Source organism: Lepus europaeus, chromosome 20, assembly GCF_033115175.1.
Source record: "Lepus europaeus isolate LE1 chromosome 20, mLepTim1.pri, whole genome shotgun sequence".
In the NCBI taxonomy this organism is placed as follows: domain Eukaryota; kingdom Metazoa; phylum Chordata; class Mammalia; order Lagomorpha; family Leporidae; genus Lepus; species Lepus europaeus.
The window spans coordinates 66,044,907-66,062,155 of NC_084846.1; the positions used below are offsets into that span (position 1 = coordinate 66,044,907).

The 17,249-nt window shown below is 61.0% G+C and overlaps 1 protein-coding gene across 1 annotated transcript in view; it reads left to right on the forward strand.

Annotated features, from left to right (window-relative positions):
* The first annotated feature begins 7,783 nt into the window (after nucleotides 1-7,783).
* The window catches only part of VWC2 (von Willebrand factor C domain containing 2), a 99,589-nt gene continuing 90,123 nt past the window's right edge, over nucleotides 7,784-17,249 (forward strand). The window contains exon 1 of the mRNA XM_062179216.1: nucleotides 7,784-8,479. Within this exon, the coding sequence (XP_062035200.1) occupies nucleotides 7,784-8,479 (696 nt within the window). The remainder of the gene's footprint in view (nucleotides 8,480-17,249) is intronic.

A 17,249-nucleotide genomic window follows, 5' to 3' on the forward strand; every position in this document is an offset into this window, starting at 1 on the left:
TGACCCGGCGTGGATGGACGGCGGCGTGCGCGCTGGGCGGGTCTGACCCCGAGTGGACCGACGGCGGCGTGCGCGGGGAGGGCGGGTCTGACCCGGCGTGGATGGACGGCGGCGTGCGCGCTGGGCGGGTCTGACCCCGAGTGGACCGACGGCGGCGTGCGCGGGGAGGGCGGGTCTGACCCGGCGTGGACCGACGGCAGCGTGCGCGGGGAGGGCGGGTCTGACCCCGAGTGGACCGACGGCGGCGTGCGCGGGGGAGGGCGGGTCTGACCCCGAGTGGACCGACGGCGGTGTGTGTGCGCTGACCCGGCGTGTATGGACGGCGGCGTGCGCGGGGCTGGCGGGTCTGACCCCGAGTGGACCGACGGCGGGGTGCGCGGGTCTGACCCCGAGTGGACCGACGGCGGCGTGCGCGGGGAGGGCGGGTCTGACCCGGCGTGGATGGACGGCGGCGTGCGCGGGGCGGGCGGGTCTGACCCGGCGTGGACCGACGGCAGCGTGCGCGGGGAGGGCGGGTCTGACCCCGAGTGGACCGACGGCGGTGTGTGTGCGCTGACCCGGCGTGGATGGACGGCGGCTGTGCGCGGGGCTGGCGGGTCTGACCCCGAGTGGACCGAAGGCGGGGTGCGCGGGGCGGGCGGGTCTGACCCCGAGTGGACCGACGGCGGCGTGCGCGGGGCGGGCGGGTCTGACCCCGAGTGGACCGACGGCGGCGTGCGCGGGGCGGGCGGGTCTGACCCGAGTGGACCGACGGCGGCGAGCACAGGCGGGTTGGGTATGGACCCCCACCGCCTGACTGCGGTGCGCTCCGGACCCACACACCCTGGGACTCTTCCTTCCCGGAACTGGACCAGCTCCCTTCATTGGAGCGAGGAGGTGGGAAGGAGCTACTTGGAGAAACCCCAGAGCCTTTATTCCTCCCTAAGGGAGCCTGCCCAGCGGAGAGCCCCACCCCGTAACTGCCCAGCTGTGCTCACTCCAGTGTCCTGTCTCACTGGCCAGGTGACAGAAGCCGCGGTCAGCCCTCTCGTGACGGGACGAGAATGCCCGGGGCTCAGACCCAGAGAAATCTCAGACTCGTCCCGCCTGCCCTGTGCTAGAGTTCATTTCATTTCCGCAGCTGCAGGTAAAACCATCTGGCAAGTTGTTGCGTCGGGGGCAGAAGCGGCGGTGCCTGAGCGAGCAGTCCGGAGGCCTCCGTGGCGGCAGGTGCGTGATTTAGCGTGGCCTGAGGGGGGTAGCAGGTAGGATGATCCTGTAGGCATCCGCACAAACCAGCGTCTGTGTCAGGTCTCCTGGTGAGCCCTTGTTAATGCATCTGAGAGGCATCCATCCTGCCACCACCACGTGGGCTGCGTGCTAGCAACACAGAGGGAGGTACAGTGAGGGGACTTGGGTATAGAGGGCGAGAGAGAGGATCAGGCTGTCCTCCTCCGTGGGTTCCACAGCACAGGTTCAGCCCAGAGTAGGAGGGGCAGGCGAAGATGCTGGTGTCCCAAGTCAGAGCGCCTGGGTTCGAGTCCTGGCTCTGCTCCTGATTTCCTGCTCGTGTGAACCCTGAGAGCAGCAGGTGGTGGTTCAAGTGGCTGGGTCCCTACCACCCATGTGGGAGACCTGGAATCAGTTCCCAACTCCCAGCTGCAGCCCGGCCCAGTCCTGGCCATCGTGGGCACTTGGGGACTGAAGAGGAGGATGAAAAATTGTGTCTGTCTGTCTGTCTCTCTCTCTCTCTCACACACACACACACACATACAATGTTTTACATGCTAGGGACAAATACCTGCACCTGCCCTGAACACACACAAACTGTTTCTCCTTGTCACTGCTCCCTGAACTATGGTGATGGAACAACTCTACATAGAACTCACGTGGCATTGGGCTCACAAGTAACCCAGAGATGACCTACAGCCCACACGAGGAGATGCGTAGGCTGTGTGCAAATTCCACACCGTCTTAAACAAAGGACTTGAGCGTCCATGGATGTTTGTGTCCTGGGACGGGGATGGGGGCAAGAAACCATTTTCTGTGGCTTCTGAGGGATGACTTAGAAACAACACCACCGTTTACATGCTAAGAAGCTTAGATCTGAAAATAGAGAGGCCCTTGAAAGCTTACACAGATTGTGGGTCAGCCCTGCCCGCCCCAGCCAGCCCAGTCACCACCCTGCTGAGAAGGCCCCAGAGCAGTGGGGACCAGGGGAGACTCCCTGGGCACCAGGGGCCCTTCCATTGCTCCTGAGACAGCACCACTGAAACCATCCTGCATCCCCTAGAAACTGCACATTTCTCTTTGGTGGTCCTTGGTTTCCATGGTTTAAGCACCATCCACTGACAGTTTTCTCCACAGTTAATACCTTTTTTAACCTCCAATTTATAATGCCTGTTTCTTCCCTTGTTCCCATGAGATAGATGCATCTTGAGGTCCCCAGAGTTGAATTCCATGCAGACATAGCTTGAGGCAAGGGCTCACCTCCTGGTGGCTGTGACCCATGGTTATCCTGGTGTACGAGCTCTTTGTCCCAGACCACAGTGAAGCCTGTGTCAGAGGCTCGTGCAGTCTCAGAGCAGCAGGTTCCTGCCTAGCTGTTTACATAATGTAAATGTACCCCCATCTCCATACTCCCATCCTCTGGTTCCAGCTGAGAGGGCATTGGGATGCCAGGAGGATTCCGAAGTCCTCTTTGCATACCATGGAAGGTTCTGGAAGCCATTCTGGGGACAGCAAGAGAAGTCATTCCAGATAGACACATGGCCTGATTCTTCACTAAAGTCACAAGGCTACCCCTGGTCCTCAGGCCACCTGGAAGCACCCTCTTACCTGGCACTCCATGTGCTCTGTCAAGCAAGGCACCCCCTGCACAGCCCACTGCAGGGGGCCTGAGGCCACAGTACCAAAGCCTCCCGTCTCTGGCTCCTGAGAAGGCCAAAGGACAGAGGGGCAGTAAGGAGAAGACAGGTCCCACCTCAAAAGGATTCTAGAATGGACTCCAGGCTGCATCTGTCAACCCCAAGGAAAACCCTCCTCCTGCATGTCTGCATGGCAGCCAGCACCTGCCAGAGACCTCCGCGTGTGCAGCCACGCAGATGCAAACAAGCCCTTAACAATGCAGCATCCCTCTGCGAGAGCACCCCGGGCACTATCAGCATCCCTGACAGTTCTGGGCAGGATCCATCCTGCCTCCTTGGACCAGTAAGCCTGGATTGGCCCCTGTTTCATAAAAATTGTTGCAGAAGCTTTTCATACATCAGAATTTCTGTGGTTTGTGATGCTGGCACAGCGGATGACTTGACAGTGTATTCAAAATGATCCCTGGAAACCTCCTTGCAAGGAGCAAGCTTCTGTGGCTGCCTTCAAAGGAAAACCTCCCATTCAGCCATTGGAACAGCTGCTGCCGGCCTTCGGCCGCACAGCAGAAGCAAGCAGTCCCCCAGGCGTGTTGTAACCTGGCAGCGTGTGCCGCAGGTCAGCCCAGGGAACAGCAACGCTCAACCCGGGGCAAGCATCAACAGGGTAAGCAGTGATGGCCGCCTGCCCTGCTGACTGGTGGCCTCCTCTGGAGCTCCCTTAACTGCCGGGTCTGCTCTGTGCACGGCCATAAAAATCCACCCGTGCAGCCACGATGCCTCCTCCACTCATGCACTGGTCAGTGGTCAGTCCTCTTCCCAAACCACAGAAGTCTGCAGGCCTTGACTTCAGGTGGACGTGGCTTGTTACGCCCCCAACCCCTAGAGGGGACACTTTGACGCTACTTCCTTCCTGGGCCCACGTCCAGAATCCAGGTGGATGGCAGCTTTGCCAAAAGTGAGAATTTAATGAAGGCACCTGTCAGGACAGGCAGCCACCCTGCCTCCTCCCCCTTGTCCTTTGGTCTCTTCCCCTCCCTCCCTGCTTCCCAATGTTTCCTCCTCCTTCCCTCTCTGCTTACTCCCTCCCTCCTCACCAGGACCTGTTAGGGCTCTGGGCTCTAAGTACAGACCCAGGAACCCAGCACTTTAGAAAGTGGAGTGGCTCTCCCCAGAGTTATGGAAATGCTGCCTGCTGCAGAGACAGGAGCCATGCCGGGGCACAGACAAGGAAGGGAAGATCGGTTCTGCCTAAGGCGATATGAAAGGTGAACTTGAATCTGCCTGGGGCCCACCTGTTAGGCCACCCCTGAAGATCACCCTGAGGCCAGGCATTACCCTCCGCCTGGCTTGAGCTGATGGGTCTAACTCCTGCCCACCTGGGAATAAACTGAGATACAGACATGTGCCAGGTTCCCAGAGCACTTGGGGTTCCAACCATCTCAGGAAGGGCTCTCTTCCCTGTAAGACGAGAAAGGCCAGCCCCGCAGTGCTGAGTGTCCAAGGTGGCACAGCTGGGGCTGATGGAGCTCCGATGGGACCCATGTCACCCCAGTCCCTGACCAGAGAGCGCTCTGCAACTTGAAGGGCAGGAGAGGGAGGAGAGAGAGGGCAGAGGTAGCACTACTGCATTGGCAGTAAAGAATTTGTGAATCACTCCAAGGCCTGCAGAGCGTGCTGCATTTTCTAGAAGCCTCGGGTACCCACACTGGTGCGGTGCTGCTCTCCTGTGTTCAGGACAGACACCCTGACCATGCTGTCCTCTCTCCCGCCTCTCGCCATCTCTGGGGGTACCTGACAGAGGAGCACACTGGGGACACTTGGTTGCATAACGAACCCCCAGTTTGGTCAGGTCTTTTCTTGCAGACGTAGGCAGATGCAGGGCCCTGCACTGGGACCAGGAGGCTGGTACAAAGGGTCCTTGGCTCTGGGGACTTGTGGCGGAGGTGGGATAGACCGCAGGACACCAGGAGTCCCTCGATGAGACCCCAGCCAATTTCCCCGTTAGAAAGAGGGCCTTCACACAGGATGCTGTGACTTTATCTTTAGTCACATCTGTCTGGGGCTGCTCCACAGCAATCCTGTGACCGCTTGTTAGCAAAACAGTGCAAGCAGGGGAGTTAACGACCAGGATGGAAGTAGTCAGTAAAACAACAGCAAAAAGGAAAAACGTAACCTCAGCCAAGCTGCGCAGATCCCATAACAGCGCCTGACTGTGTCACAAGACACCGCTGAGCGTCCAGTGGCCAGCGTGTGTGCGCAGCCACCCTGAGCCCCAGGTGCCTCCCGGGGCCTTGGGACTGTGTGGCGTCTGCAGCAGAGGCAGCGTCCGGCCCGAAGCCACAGCACGTATGACCAGAAGCAGGAAAGCACCGGGCAGCTGATGGCCGGGGTGCCATCAGCCCACGGGCCAGAGTGGCCTGGCTCTTTCCTCGGCGTGACCGGAGGAAGAGAAGGGAGCAAAGGCACAAGGCTCAAGGCATCAGGCCATGGGAACCGTCCACGCCCCAGCCGGGTGAGCTGCTGCCTCCCTTTTCCCAGTCGCTCTGCACCTGACCCTGGTTTGGGCCCTAAAGGGGGCAGGGGTCCGGGGGCAGCGAGTGGACCCCCACCTTCAGTAGAGCCCCGACCCAAGGTTGGACATCCGCGCGTTTTCAGGGATTCTAAGAACCCCATTTCAGGGCTCACTGGTACGGAGACCGTGGACGTTTACCCCTGTGTCCAAGGAAAGAAGCCATTCCTGGGACAAGATGCAAGCGGGGGGCTCCCGCTGGACCATGCAGCCTTCCATCAAAGCGAATCGCAGATGCCTGTGGCGGGAGAGAGCAGGCGGGAGGGGAAGGGAAGGGACTTGGCCACGCCGTCTGTGCGTCTCTGAGTTCCTCGCGCCGCGAGCCCACTCCTCCAGCTTTCCCGACCGGAACGGGCAAAAGCCCCCCAGCGTCTGCGCAGCTCTCGCGGCCCCCGAATCTCAAACCCAGCACCATTTGGTTTAGATTCCGGACAGTGGCAAAACGAACCTGTCTGTCCCCAGAGAGCAAAGCCCGAGGGGGCCAATCAGGGAGGAAGAAATCAAAGGGGAAAAAAAAAAAAAAACCTGGAAAAGGCCAGGATGCAAGGTCCGGCGGAGGCCGGGTGAGGAGCCGGGAGGACGGCAGCAGGCGGGGCTGGGCGGCCGCGCGCGCCCCTGGCAGGTGGCTCGGGCGCCCGCGAGGTCCCTCCGCCCCGGGCCAGCGCGGCCGCCGCGGCTCCGCGGCCGAACGGGGGCAGCCGAGGAGCGCGCGGGGCGCCCAGCGCGCGGGAGGCGGCTGCGGCAGGAGGAGGCGGGAGGCGGCGCGCTGGCTCCACGCCGGCCTGTGCCATTCGCCCGCCGGCCGCGCTCCGGGTATCTGTTCTCCGTCCGACGCGCCGCGGCCGCCTGGCCTGGAAAGCTCCCCGAGACCCGCGGAGAGGAGCGAGGCGGGGCCCGGGCGCTCCCCAGGGCGCACTTCGTGGCCGAGACGCGGGGCCGCAGACCCTGGCATGAGCTGCGCAGGGCAGCGCGGCCACTGACGCGAGCTGGGGCTGGGGCCGCGACCACCCGCCGCTGGACGCGTGAGGAGCGAGCGCCCGGAGACGCCCTAGCCCGGAGCGCGCGCCGGGCGGAGCGCGCAGGTGGGGCTGCGCTGCCCGCCGTCCGCCGCGCGCGGGTCCCCGGCCACTGGAGGATGGGCGCCGGCGCCCCGGGGCCGCGCCCGCCGCGAGTCTGGCGTCCGGCCGGCGCCCCGCGCTCATGTATGTAGGCTGCGCGCCCGTCCGCAGGGGTGAGGGTGCATGGAGAGGGTGCGCCGCCCAGCTGCTCGCGAGGGGATCCCGTTCCCCGGCCCAAGTTTAAGGTCTGCCGGGCTGCGGCCAGCGAGCAGAGGGAGGACAGGACCCGGGTCCAAATGGAGGGGCTGCAGGGGAGGGCGCAGCAGGAGGGCGGTGTTGGGGCCTCGAGGCGGGGACAGGCTGGGTGGCCCGCGCCTCGCGGTGCCTGAGGTCCTCTCGGCCCCTTTGGGCGGCAAAAACTTTGGGATCCAGAAAGGCTGGCGGGGATCTGGGGAGGAAGAGGGGCCCGCCGCCCGCCCGCTTCCTCGAGTCCGGGCCTCTCCGCGCGCACCCCTCGGTGCTCCAGCGCTAGGACCCCTCCTCGGTAGAAGCCCTGCCTCGACTGAGCGCTGCGTCCGCCACCAGGCTCGCAGCAAAGCCCGGGGGCCCGGGGAGGCGGGCGGAGAAGCCGTAGCCTGGGGAATCCAGGACTCCGACTGCCGAGGAGGGGCCGCGGGCGTGGGGAGTGGGGAAGCGGCGTGTGCTCCCGGGACCAAGGCGTTAGCGAAGTTGTGCCCACGACGGGAGTCTCGGGGTCCCCTCCCTTTGCCTGCACAAACCCCCAGGGTAGGCGCGAACTTCACTCTCCCTGCACGTCCGTCCATCTCCAACTCCTGCGGAACCCTGCACTGGCTAACCCCTGGGAAAAGCGGCCGGGGCCGGGGCGGGGGTGCCCGCACGGGGTGGCTCCCGGGCGGGCTCGGCGGGGGCGCGGGCCCGCCCTCCGCGCCCGGCCCTCCCCAGCGCCAGCCGCCACTCCGGGGGCACGCTCCGCCGCCCAGGCTTCTCCCTGGACGTCGCTCCCAGCGCATTCCTCCAAAGCCGGGATGGCCGAGGCCCCCGGCTGCGCGCCGACTCCGGGCGGGCCGCCCCCGCCTCCGCCCCCGGAGCCCAGCGGTGCGGGAGCCCGGCGGCGCCGGGCCGGGAGGGGGCCGCGGCGGGCCGGGGCGCGCGGGCCGCGGGGCTCAGTTGTGCTGCTGTTCTCTCCGCAGGGACGGCGGCTCCCGGCTGGCGGCGGCGCGCCCGCGGGCTGTGAATGCGACTCGCCCCTCGGCCGCGCTCCGCGCCCGCCCGCCGGGACGTGGTAGGGGATGCCCAGCGCCACTGCGATGGCAGTTGGCGCTCTCTCCAGCTCCCTGCTGGTCACCTGCTGCCTGATGGTGGTTCTGTGTAGCCCGAGCATCCCGCTGGAGAAGCTGGCCCGGGCGCCGGAGCAGCCGGGCCAGGAGAAGCGCGAGCACGCGTCTCGGGACGGCCCGGGGCGGGTGAGCGAGCTCGGGCGCGCCGCGAGGGACGAAGGCAGCAGCGGCCGGGACTGGCGGAGCAAGAGCGGCCGCGGGCTCTCTGGCCGGGAGGCGTGGAGCAGGCAGAAGCAGGCCTGGGCCGCCCAGGGCGGGGGCGCCAAGGCCGGGGACCTGCAGGTGCGGCCCCGCGGGGACACCCCGCAGGGGGAGCCCTTGGCCGCGGCCGCCCAGGACGCCACCAGCCCAGACCTGGCGCCCACGCCGGAGCCTCCCGAGGAGTACGCGTACCCGGACTACCGCGGCAAGGGATGCGTGGACGAGAGCGGCTTCGTGTACGCCATCGGAGAGAAGTTCGCGCCGGGCCCGTCGGCCTGCCCGTGCCTCTGCACCGAGGAGGGGCCGCTGTGCGCGCAGCCAGAGTGCCCGCGGCTGCACCCGCGCTGTATCCACGTCGACACGAGCCAGTGCTGCCCGCAGTGCAAGGAGAGGAAGAGCTACTGCGAGTTCCGGGGCAAGACCTACCAGACTTTGGCCGAGTTCGTGGTAAGAGGCTGGCGCCTGCCGCGCGTACCCCGCTTCCGGGAAGGGTGGAGCCGCCCGGGGTCCAAGGGTTCTCGGGGTAGGGGGCGCCGTGCTCCCGGCCATCTAGGGCGCCCTCGCCCTCCGCGTGCGGAGACCCTCGGCCCTCCCTGAGCCGGCTCCTTGGGGGCCCGCCGCTCACGGTTTTCTGAGCGCGGCACCCGGCATTGGCTGCACTTTGACCCTTAATTCATCGCTCTTTGGAGGTGCTGCCGGTGAGCGCCGCCTGCGGTGTGCAAACGCGGCCGTTCGCCTTGCCGTTTGGTGAGGAAGGGGCGACCGGCCCTACCAGTAAGCCGTGAGTCTGTGTTGTGCGTTCAGGGCATCGTGCGACGGTGGTTCTGAAAGCCGGGAGGAAAAACGTCTGCTCCGTGGGTGCCAACATGGTGGGCGGCCCAGCCAAGCAGTCGGGTTGACAGTGAATTGCCTCAGAGCGGCAGCAGCAGCAGCAGCCACGGGCGGGCGGGCGGGCTCCAGGCTGTGCTCGCCACGTGCGTGCCCTTAGTGACAGCTCGCACCGTGCCAGAGGGAGGTGGGTCAGCCGTCTCCATTACGCAGTATAGTACGCGGCGCACGAAGCAGTTACACCACGTGCTGAAGGCCAGGCGGTTCCTGGGAAGCAGATGCATATGGAGCTCCACTCCCCACCTCCTGCTTTCAGCCCTGACCCGCCATGCGAACAGGAGCCCAGGCCCGGTGGGGCGCAGGTGTGCAGGGCAGAGCCGTCCAGCACACAAGCGCGGGAGGGGGGAGAAAACCCCTGCTCAGCTGTTCAGGGGCCGCACATGGGTGCTCACAGCCTGATGACCTGTGGCTTGCCTGGACTCTGTCCTGCAGAGGGCGTCCTGCAGCCTGCAGCCCCCAACCCATGGCAGGGCCCAGGACATAAGGATGCTCGGAGAGGTTCTCCAGGAGGTGCAGAGCCCAGGGTTCCACATGTGTGAGCCCAGGAGGGAAAGATGTGTAGATTATGTGCAGTGTGGGGAGAGCTGGGGATTTGAGTCAGGAAGCCTGGGTGTCCATTCCTGGCTTTGCCATGGACCAGTTACATAACTGGAGCAGAGCACAGGTCCCTCTGGGCTGCTGTAGGGAAAGAGCAGCTGTCAGAGCACTTGTGTCCTGGGACAGGAAGCAGGGGGGCACGAGTTGTTTCACTATCTCCCAGGTAGGGGGCGCTCCAGGCACCCATTGTTTCATTGTCTCCTGAGGCAGGGGACACCCCAAGAATGCATTGTTCAGTCTCACAGGCAGGGGGCGCTCCAGGCACATTGTTGTTCAGTCTCACAGGCAGGGGGCGCTCCAGGCACATTGTTGTTCAGTCTCACAGGCAGGGGCGCTCCAGGCACATTGTTGTTCAGTCTCACAGGCAGGGGTGCTCCAGGCACATTGTTGTTCAGTCTCACAGGCAGGGGGCGCTCCAGGGACATTGTTGTTCAGTCTCACAGGCAGGGGGCGCTCCAGGCACGCATTGTTGTTCAGTCTCACAGGCAGGGGGCGCTCCAGGCACATTGTTGTTCAGTCTCACAGGCAGGGGGCGCTCCAGGCACATTGTTGTTCAGTCTCACAGGCAGGGGGCGCTCCAGGCACATTGTTGTTCAGTCTCACAGGCAGGGGGCGCTCCAGGGACCCATTGTTGTTCAGTCTCACAGGCAGGGGGCGCTCCAGGCACATTGTTGTTCAGTCTCACAGGCAGGGGGCGCTCCAGGCACATTGTTGTTCAGTCTCACAGGCAGGGGGCGCTCCAGGCACATTGTTGTTCAGTCTCACAGGCAGGGGGCGCTCCAGGCACATTGTTGTTCAGTCTCACAGGCAGGGGGCCCTCCAGGCACATTGTTGTTCAGTCTCACAGGCAGGGGGCGCTCCAGGGACCCATTGTTGTTCAGTCTCACAGGCAGGGGGCGCTCCAGGCACACATTGTTGTTCAGTCTCACAGGCAGGGGGCGCTCCAGGCACGCATTGTTGTTCAGTCTCACAGGCAGGGGGCGCTCCAGGCACATTGTTGTTCAGTCTCACAGGCAGGGAGCCCTCCAGGCACACATTGTTGTTCAGTCTCACAGGCAGGGGCGCTCCAGGCACATTGTTGTTCAGTCTCACAGGCAGGGGGCGCTCCAGGCACATTGTTGTTCAGTCTCACAGGCAGGGGGCGCTCCAGGGACATTGTTGTTCAGCCTCACAGGCAGGGGGCCCTCCAGGCACACATTGTTGTTCAGTCTCACAGGCAGGGGCGCTCCAGGCACATTGTTGTTCAGTCTCACAGGCAGGGGGCGCTCCAGGCACATTGTTGTTCAGTCTCACAGGCAGGGGGCGCTCCAGGCACATTGTTGTTCAGTCTCACAGGCAGGGGGCCCTCAGGGACATTGTTGTTCAGTCTCACAGGCAGGGGCGCTCCAGGCACATTGTTGTTCAGTCTCACAGGCAGGGGCCCTCCAGGCACATTGTTGTTCAGTCTCACAGGCAGGGGCGCTCCAGGCACATTGTTGTTCAGTCTCACAGGCAGGGGGCGCTCCAGGGACGTATTGTTCAGTCTCACAGGCAGGGGGCGCTCCAGGCACATTGTTGTTCAGTCTCACAGGCAGGGGGCGCTCCAGGGACATTGTTGTTCAGTCTCACAGGCAGGGGGCGCTCCAGGCACGCATTGTTGTTCAGTCTCACAGGCAGGGGGCGCTCCAGGCACATTGTTGTTCAGTCTCACAGGCAGGGGGCGCTCCAGGCACATTGTTGTTCAGTCTCACAGGCAGGGGGCGCTCCAGGCACATTGTTGTTCAGTCTCACAGGCAGGGGCGCTCCAGGCACATTGTTGTTCAGTCTGACAGGCAGGGGGCCCTCCAGGCACATTGTTGTTCAGTCTCACAGGCAGGGGCGCTCCAGGCACATTGTTGTTCAGTCTCACAGGCAGGGGCGCTCCAGGCACATTGTTGTTCAGTCTCACAGGCAGGGCGCTCCAGGCACATTGTTGTTCAGTCTCACAGGCAGGGGGCGCTCCAGGCACATTGTTGTTCAGTCTCACAGGCAGGGGGCGCTCCAGGCACATTGTTGTTCAGTCTCACAGGCAGGGGGCGCTCCAGGCACATTGTTGTTCAGTCTGACAGGCAGGGGGCGCTCCAGGCACATTGTTGTTCAGTCTCACAGGCAGGGGGCGCTCCAGGGACATTGTTGTTCAGTCTCACAGGCAGGCGGCCCTCCAGGTACATTGTTGTTCAGTCTCACAGGCAGGGGGCGCTCCAGGGACATTGTTGTTCAGTCTCACAGGCAGGGGGCCCTCCAGGGACCCATTGTTGTTCAGTCTCACAGGCAGGGGGCGCTCCAGGCACATTGTTGTTCAGTCTCACAGGCAGGGGGCGCTCCAGGCACACATTGTTGTTCAGTCTCACAGGCAGGGGGCGCTCCAGGGACATTGTTGTTCAGTCTCACAGGCAGGGGGCGCTCCAGGCACATTGTTGTTCAGTCTCACAGGCAGGGGCGCTCCAGGCACATTGTTGTTCAGTCTCACAGGCAGGGGCGCTCCAGGCACATTGTTGTTCAGTCTGACAGGCAGGGGGCCCTCCAGGCACATTGTTGTTCAGTCTCACAGGCAGGGGGCGCTCCAGGGACATTGTTGTTCAGTCTCACAGGCAGGGGGCGCTCCAGGCACATTGTTGTTCAGTCTCACAGGCAGGGGGCGTTCCAGGCACATTGTTGTTCAGTCTCACAGGCAGGGCGCTCCAGGCACATTGTTGTTCAGTCTCACAGGCAGGGGGCGCTCCAGGCACATTGTTGTTCAGTCTCACAGGCAGGGGGCGCTCCAGGCACATTGTTGTTCAGTCTCACAGGCAGGGGGCGCTCCAGGCACATTGTTGTTCAGTCTCACAGGCAGGGGGCGCTCCAGGCACGTTGTTGTTCAGTCTCACAGGCAGGGGGCGCTCCAGGCACATTGTTGTTCAGTCTCACAGGCAGGGGGCGCTCCAGGCACATTGTTGTTCAGTCTCACAGGCAGGGGGCGCTCCAGGCACATTGTTGTTCAGTCTGACAGGCAGGGGGCGCTCCAGGCACATTGTTGTTCAGTCTCACAGGCAGGGGGCGCTCCAGGCACATTGTTGTTCAGTCTCACAGGCAGGGGGCGCTCCAGGGACATTGTTGTTCAGTCTGACAGGCAGGGGGCCCTCCAGGCACATTGTTGTTCAGTCTCACAGGCAGGGGGCGCTCCAGGCACATTGTTGTTCAGTCTGACAGGCAGGGGGCCCTCCAGGCACATTGTTGTTCAGTCTCACAGGCAGGGGGCGCTCCAGGCACATTGTTGTTCAGTCTCACAGGCAGGGGGCGCTCCAGGGACATTGTTGTTCAGTCTCACAGGCAGGGGGCGCTCCAGGCACGCATTGTTGTTCAGTCTCACAGGCAGGGGGCGCTCCAGGCACATTGTTGTTCAGTCTCACAGGCAGGGGGCGCTCCAGGCACATTGTTGTTCAGTCTCACAGGCAGGGGCCCTCCAGGGACGTGTTGTTTCACTGGACAGTCTTTGCCGGCAGCCCTTGGGAGAAAGAACCTCTGTGGGAATCCCACATGGAACAGGCGAGCACAGGGGATGGAACCCTGCCTTCGGAGTGTTTCATCTACTGGGAAGTCCCAAGACGCCTCTCTAGGAAGGTGCACAGGACATGACAGCCAGGGGTGCCCAGAGGAGGGGAGCTTCCATTTGGGCCAGGGACTGGCTCGTAGGGATAGGGCCCAGAAGTGTTTTCCTTAGTGGTTTGGGATTGTGAAATAATTGAGCTTTTACTGGGTCAGAGATAAGCAGTTGGGTTTCTGTGAGTGACAGGAGTTGCTTGCAAGGTTCCTAGGTCCACAGTCGTTTGTTAGAACTGCCCACTTCCTGGCCCGGCCTTCGTCCACCTGGGATGGCGAGTACAGGGAGGAATTCACACGTCTGGGCTTAGTACCTCACTTAAGTGCTGCAAGCCTGTGGGGAGAGAGCTGTGTGATTCCTGCTTGCAGACATTGGTGGTCAGTACATAGAATGCGTCTTCAAACCCACGATGAGCAGTGAATCCAACAGAAGGAGGAGCAGAAAGAGGGATGTCTTGGGAAGAATTAAAATATCAGTAAAATGATGGAGTGACTCCCATCTTCAAATGGCATCTCGTTCTTAGCTTCCACACGGGCATCACCTGATGCTAGAATGTATGCATGCTCCCATCGTCTGTGAGCCGCATTTTATGTTTGCTCATTTCTGTGGCTATCCAGAAAGCTGCTGGGCATTTTCCTGAGCCAGGTCCTGCAGTGTCAGTCTTGGGTTCCTGTGATGTGCAGATGGCACAGCGCTATGTGTGTGTGTGTGTGTGGGGGGGTGTTGAAAGGATGAATGTAGAAGGGTATAGGATGAGCTATGAGTGCTTGGGGTTTCTGAGGTGCAGGAATGGAGGTTGGTGGTGGTGCAGAAGCAAGGCACAGCAGTCATTCGCAGGTCTGCTCTGGGAGCCCTGGGTTTCAGAGAGAAAAACTGCAGTCCGCAGTTTGCATAGCACACAGCAGAGAAAATGAAACAGGAAATCATTTTGTGTTTGGATTCAGATGGCGATTGTAATGCAACAGGGTCACGCTTGGAACAGTGTGTACCTTACCAAGGGAGGAGGCCGCAGTGAGACTGTGTCTGTGCCTCTGTCCCTGGAGACACACAGCTCTTCCCTAGCCTGCACTCTGTCGAGAGAGGAAATTACTACTGATGTTGGCTGGGTCCTCCCATGGGTGTCTGATGGAGCAGAAGATAAAGCCCAAAGCCTGCCTGAGACGGGGCTGTGCAGTGCTCCTGGCTCTGGGAGAGCGGCTTCTGCACGCTCCCTGGCTCGGACATGGATTTTCCTGCCACCTTCTCTGCTCAGTTCTCTGCTCCCGACCCATGTCTCCCTCACCCCAGCAAGACTCCCAGTCCTCACAGCCTCGCTGGTCTCCAGCAGGGCGTGGTAGGAGGCCTCACTGATGTAACAAAATGCCACTAAGCTGTTACTAATAATGACAGTAATATCCTCATTCCTGCAGGGATGGTTGTACGGTTAATTTACACATCCAAATACAAATGCAGTTAGTGGTAGAATTTACTCCGCCGACTCTTAAATTATACCAAGTGTCTTGCTCTTCCGCGCCTAGCCTGCATCTAACTGGGTGAGGAAGCTGGCCTGTGGTTCCATCTTTTGAACTAACGGGTGGTGGTTTCGTCTGTTGGCTGCTTCCTAGGGTGCATTTGTCGGCTGAGGCTGCATGACACACGCCACAGACCTCGTGGCTCATGCAGTGGCCGTGGATTGTCTCACAGGCCTGGGGGTTGGGAGCCCAAGGGCGTGATGTCTCTGCGGTGGGGGGCTCCAGCTGAGGCTCCTCCCCTTAGCTGGTCCATGCTGCCCTCACCCTGGGCCTGCACGTGGTCAGGGCTCTGCACACGTCTGTGTCCAGATGTCCTTGGCTACTAAAGATAGCCATCCTGCTGCATTGGGATCCCTAGAGACTGCACTCTAGCGTAATCCCCTCTTCAAAGACCCAGCTGCCAATGCGGTCCCTTGCTGAGGTATTGGGAGTCAGCACTCGGATGTGTGAATTCGGGGAGCCCCCGAGTGTCAAGGGCCAGAGTTGACCTTGAAGAATGGGGCTCAGGGAGATGGGAGCAGTACTCTGGTGGGGGGGGGGGGATACACCAAAAGTTTGACTGGAAGAATGTGTGTTCCACGAAGGCACTGAGTAATGTTGAGCTAAATTCCAGGTGCACACCCCTAGGGGGCCTACCTTGACCATTCTGTGCCCTGTGCTCCGTTCTGGACGCCCTCTAGTTCTTGTCTTCCTTGAGTCCTTGTATCATAGGTAATGAAAGGTGGCCAGGGGGCTGCTGGGCAGTTTAAATTCACTCCTGGTGCCCACTATCCAGTTCAGAAACAAATCGAGTTTGAAATTCATTAATAAGTTGTGCTCCCATCCTTGGAATCCTGGTCCCCCATGGTGGGAAGGGGGATTGTGGAGGATTTGCAGACTGGTTTTGCTGTCTGTGGACCCCAGCGGATTGCACACCACTCGGTGAAATAACTTGGTACAGGGCAGCCAGAGCTCCAGTCACTTTGGCTTAGGATGGGGTCAGCTCCACGCATCAGCACTGCTTGTCACGCCATCAGGAGCTGGCAATAGTGTATTTACAGAGAAAGAAGAAATGAATTATTGATGAGTGCTGTTTGCTATGCTGTCCTTCAGCGCCTAAGAACAACCAAAGGAGGGAGGTGATGGGCCCGCTGGGTTAGACCAGCCCGCCTGCCCCACCTCCGTGTCTGACTGCCGTTACCTCGGCACAAAATCTCATTTCTAGACTTTCGTCAATGGAAGAAGACCCTGACAAGGCCTTTGGAGCCCAGAGCTCCCTCTAAGCAGGTCTCTATTGCAAGGAGGGAAGGCGCTGGTAGAGACAGACGGGATCATCCATCCTTTCCGTCTCAGAGGGTTCGTGCTGTGGCTGCTGTGCCAGCAGGAGGCGGTGCTGTTGGTGCCTGTCCTCTCCAGGAAAGTGAGCTCATCTGAGTCCATGCTGCTTCCTGTTGACCAGTCCAAGCCTGTACCGGGGCTGCCTCTGGCTTTGTTTTGCTTCTGAGTGTGATTTCACAGACCTGGGCTGCTCAGGTCCTGTCTTTGTCGGAAGTCGTCTGCACAGTAATAATTTGAGAAGTGGGAGGGGAAGGCAGACAGACTTCCAGATGTGTCTCTGCCTCGGTGGGAGCCTCACACGTTTAACTGTTGCTCACGTACGTGCCCCTGGCCCCCAGTATTTGATGTGGAAGAGTGCTGGACTCAACATTCTGACATTGAGCATTTTCTCACAGCTAGAAGGGAGCCGATGCATATATGTATTGCCTATATTTTCAGAATATTGCCCTTCTCTTGGTAATGTCTGCAGTAGACTGACGAGTTGGCGCTATAGTCTTTATCCTAAAGTAAAGAAAGCTAAAGTGCAAAAAAGTGCAGAGACTTAATGTCCCAGGGCTAGTAAAGGGGTACACCAGGATTGGGGTCCCGGTGGGCCTGACTGCGGGTGAGCTCTCCCAGCCCTGGGACAGCAGGGCTGGCGTTTTGGGTGTGGTGGAGAGAATTTACAGAAAGGACAATTTACTCAGGCGTGGGCAGCATGGTGCACATGTGTGTCCCATAAATGGTCATCCAGGTCACAGTCCATGTCTGTGTTCTGCAAAGCATGAAGCACTGAGTTGCAGTGAGAATAAAAGCAGCAGACCCAGCTGTTCCTGAAGGCAAGCAGAAAGATTCCAGCTGGACGCTGGACAGCGGTCATAGGGGTGCGTTCTGGTGCCAGTGGACATGGGCGAGGATTCTGGCGGAGCAGACTCGGGGAGAGGACTCAGATGTACAGAGGGCACAGGATGCTTCCACTGGCAGTGGCCACAGGAGAATTTCGTAGACGGTGGATGAAGGGGAGCGTTCTAATGAGTGGCCAGAGGGAAGGGAGGATCTGCTGGAGTGGACCCAGGGGACAGTTCTGGTGGAATGCACACATGGAGAGGACATGGGAGGGGATTTAGGTAGATATTGGGTGCAGGGGAGGGTCCCAGTGGATAGTGGACACAGAGCAGGGCCCCAGAGAGCAGTGGATGCAGTGGAGAGTTCTGGTGGACAGCGGACATCGGGGAAGATTGTAGTGGACAGGGGAGTATCATGATGGACAGAGAACACAGAGGAAGACTCCGGTGGCCACAAAAGAGGATCTTGGTGAAGTAGACAC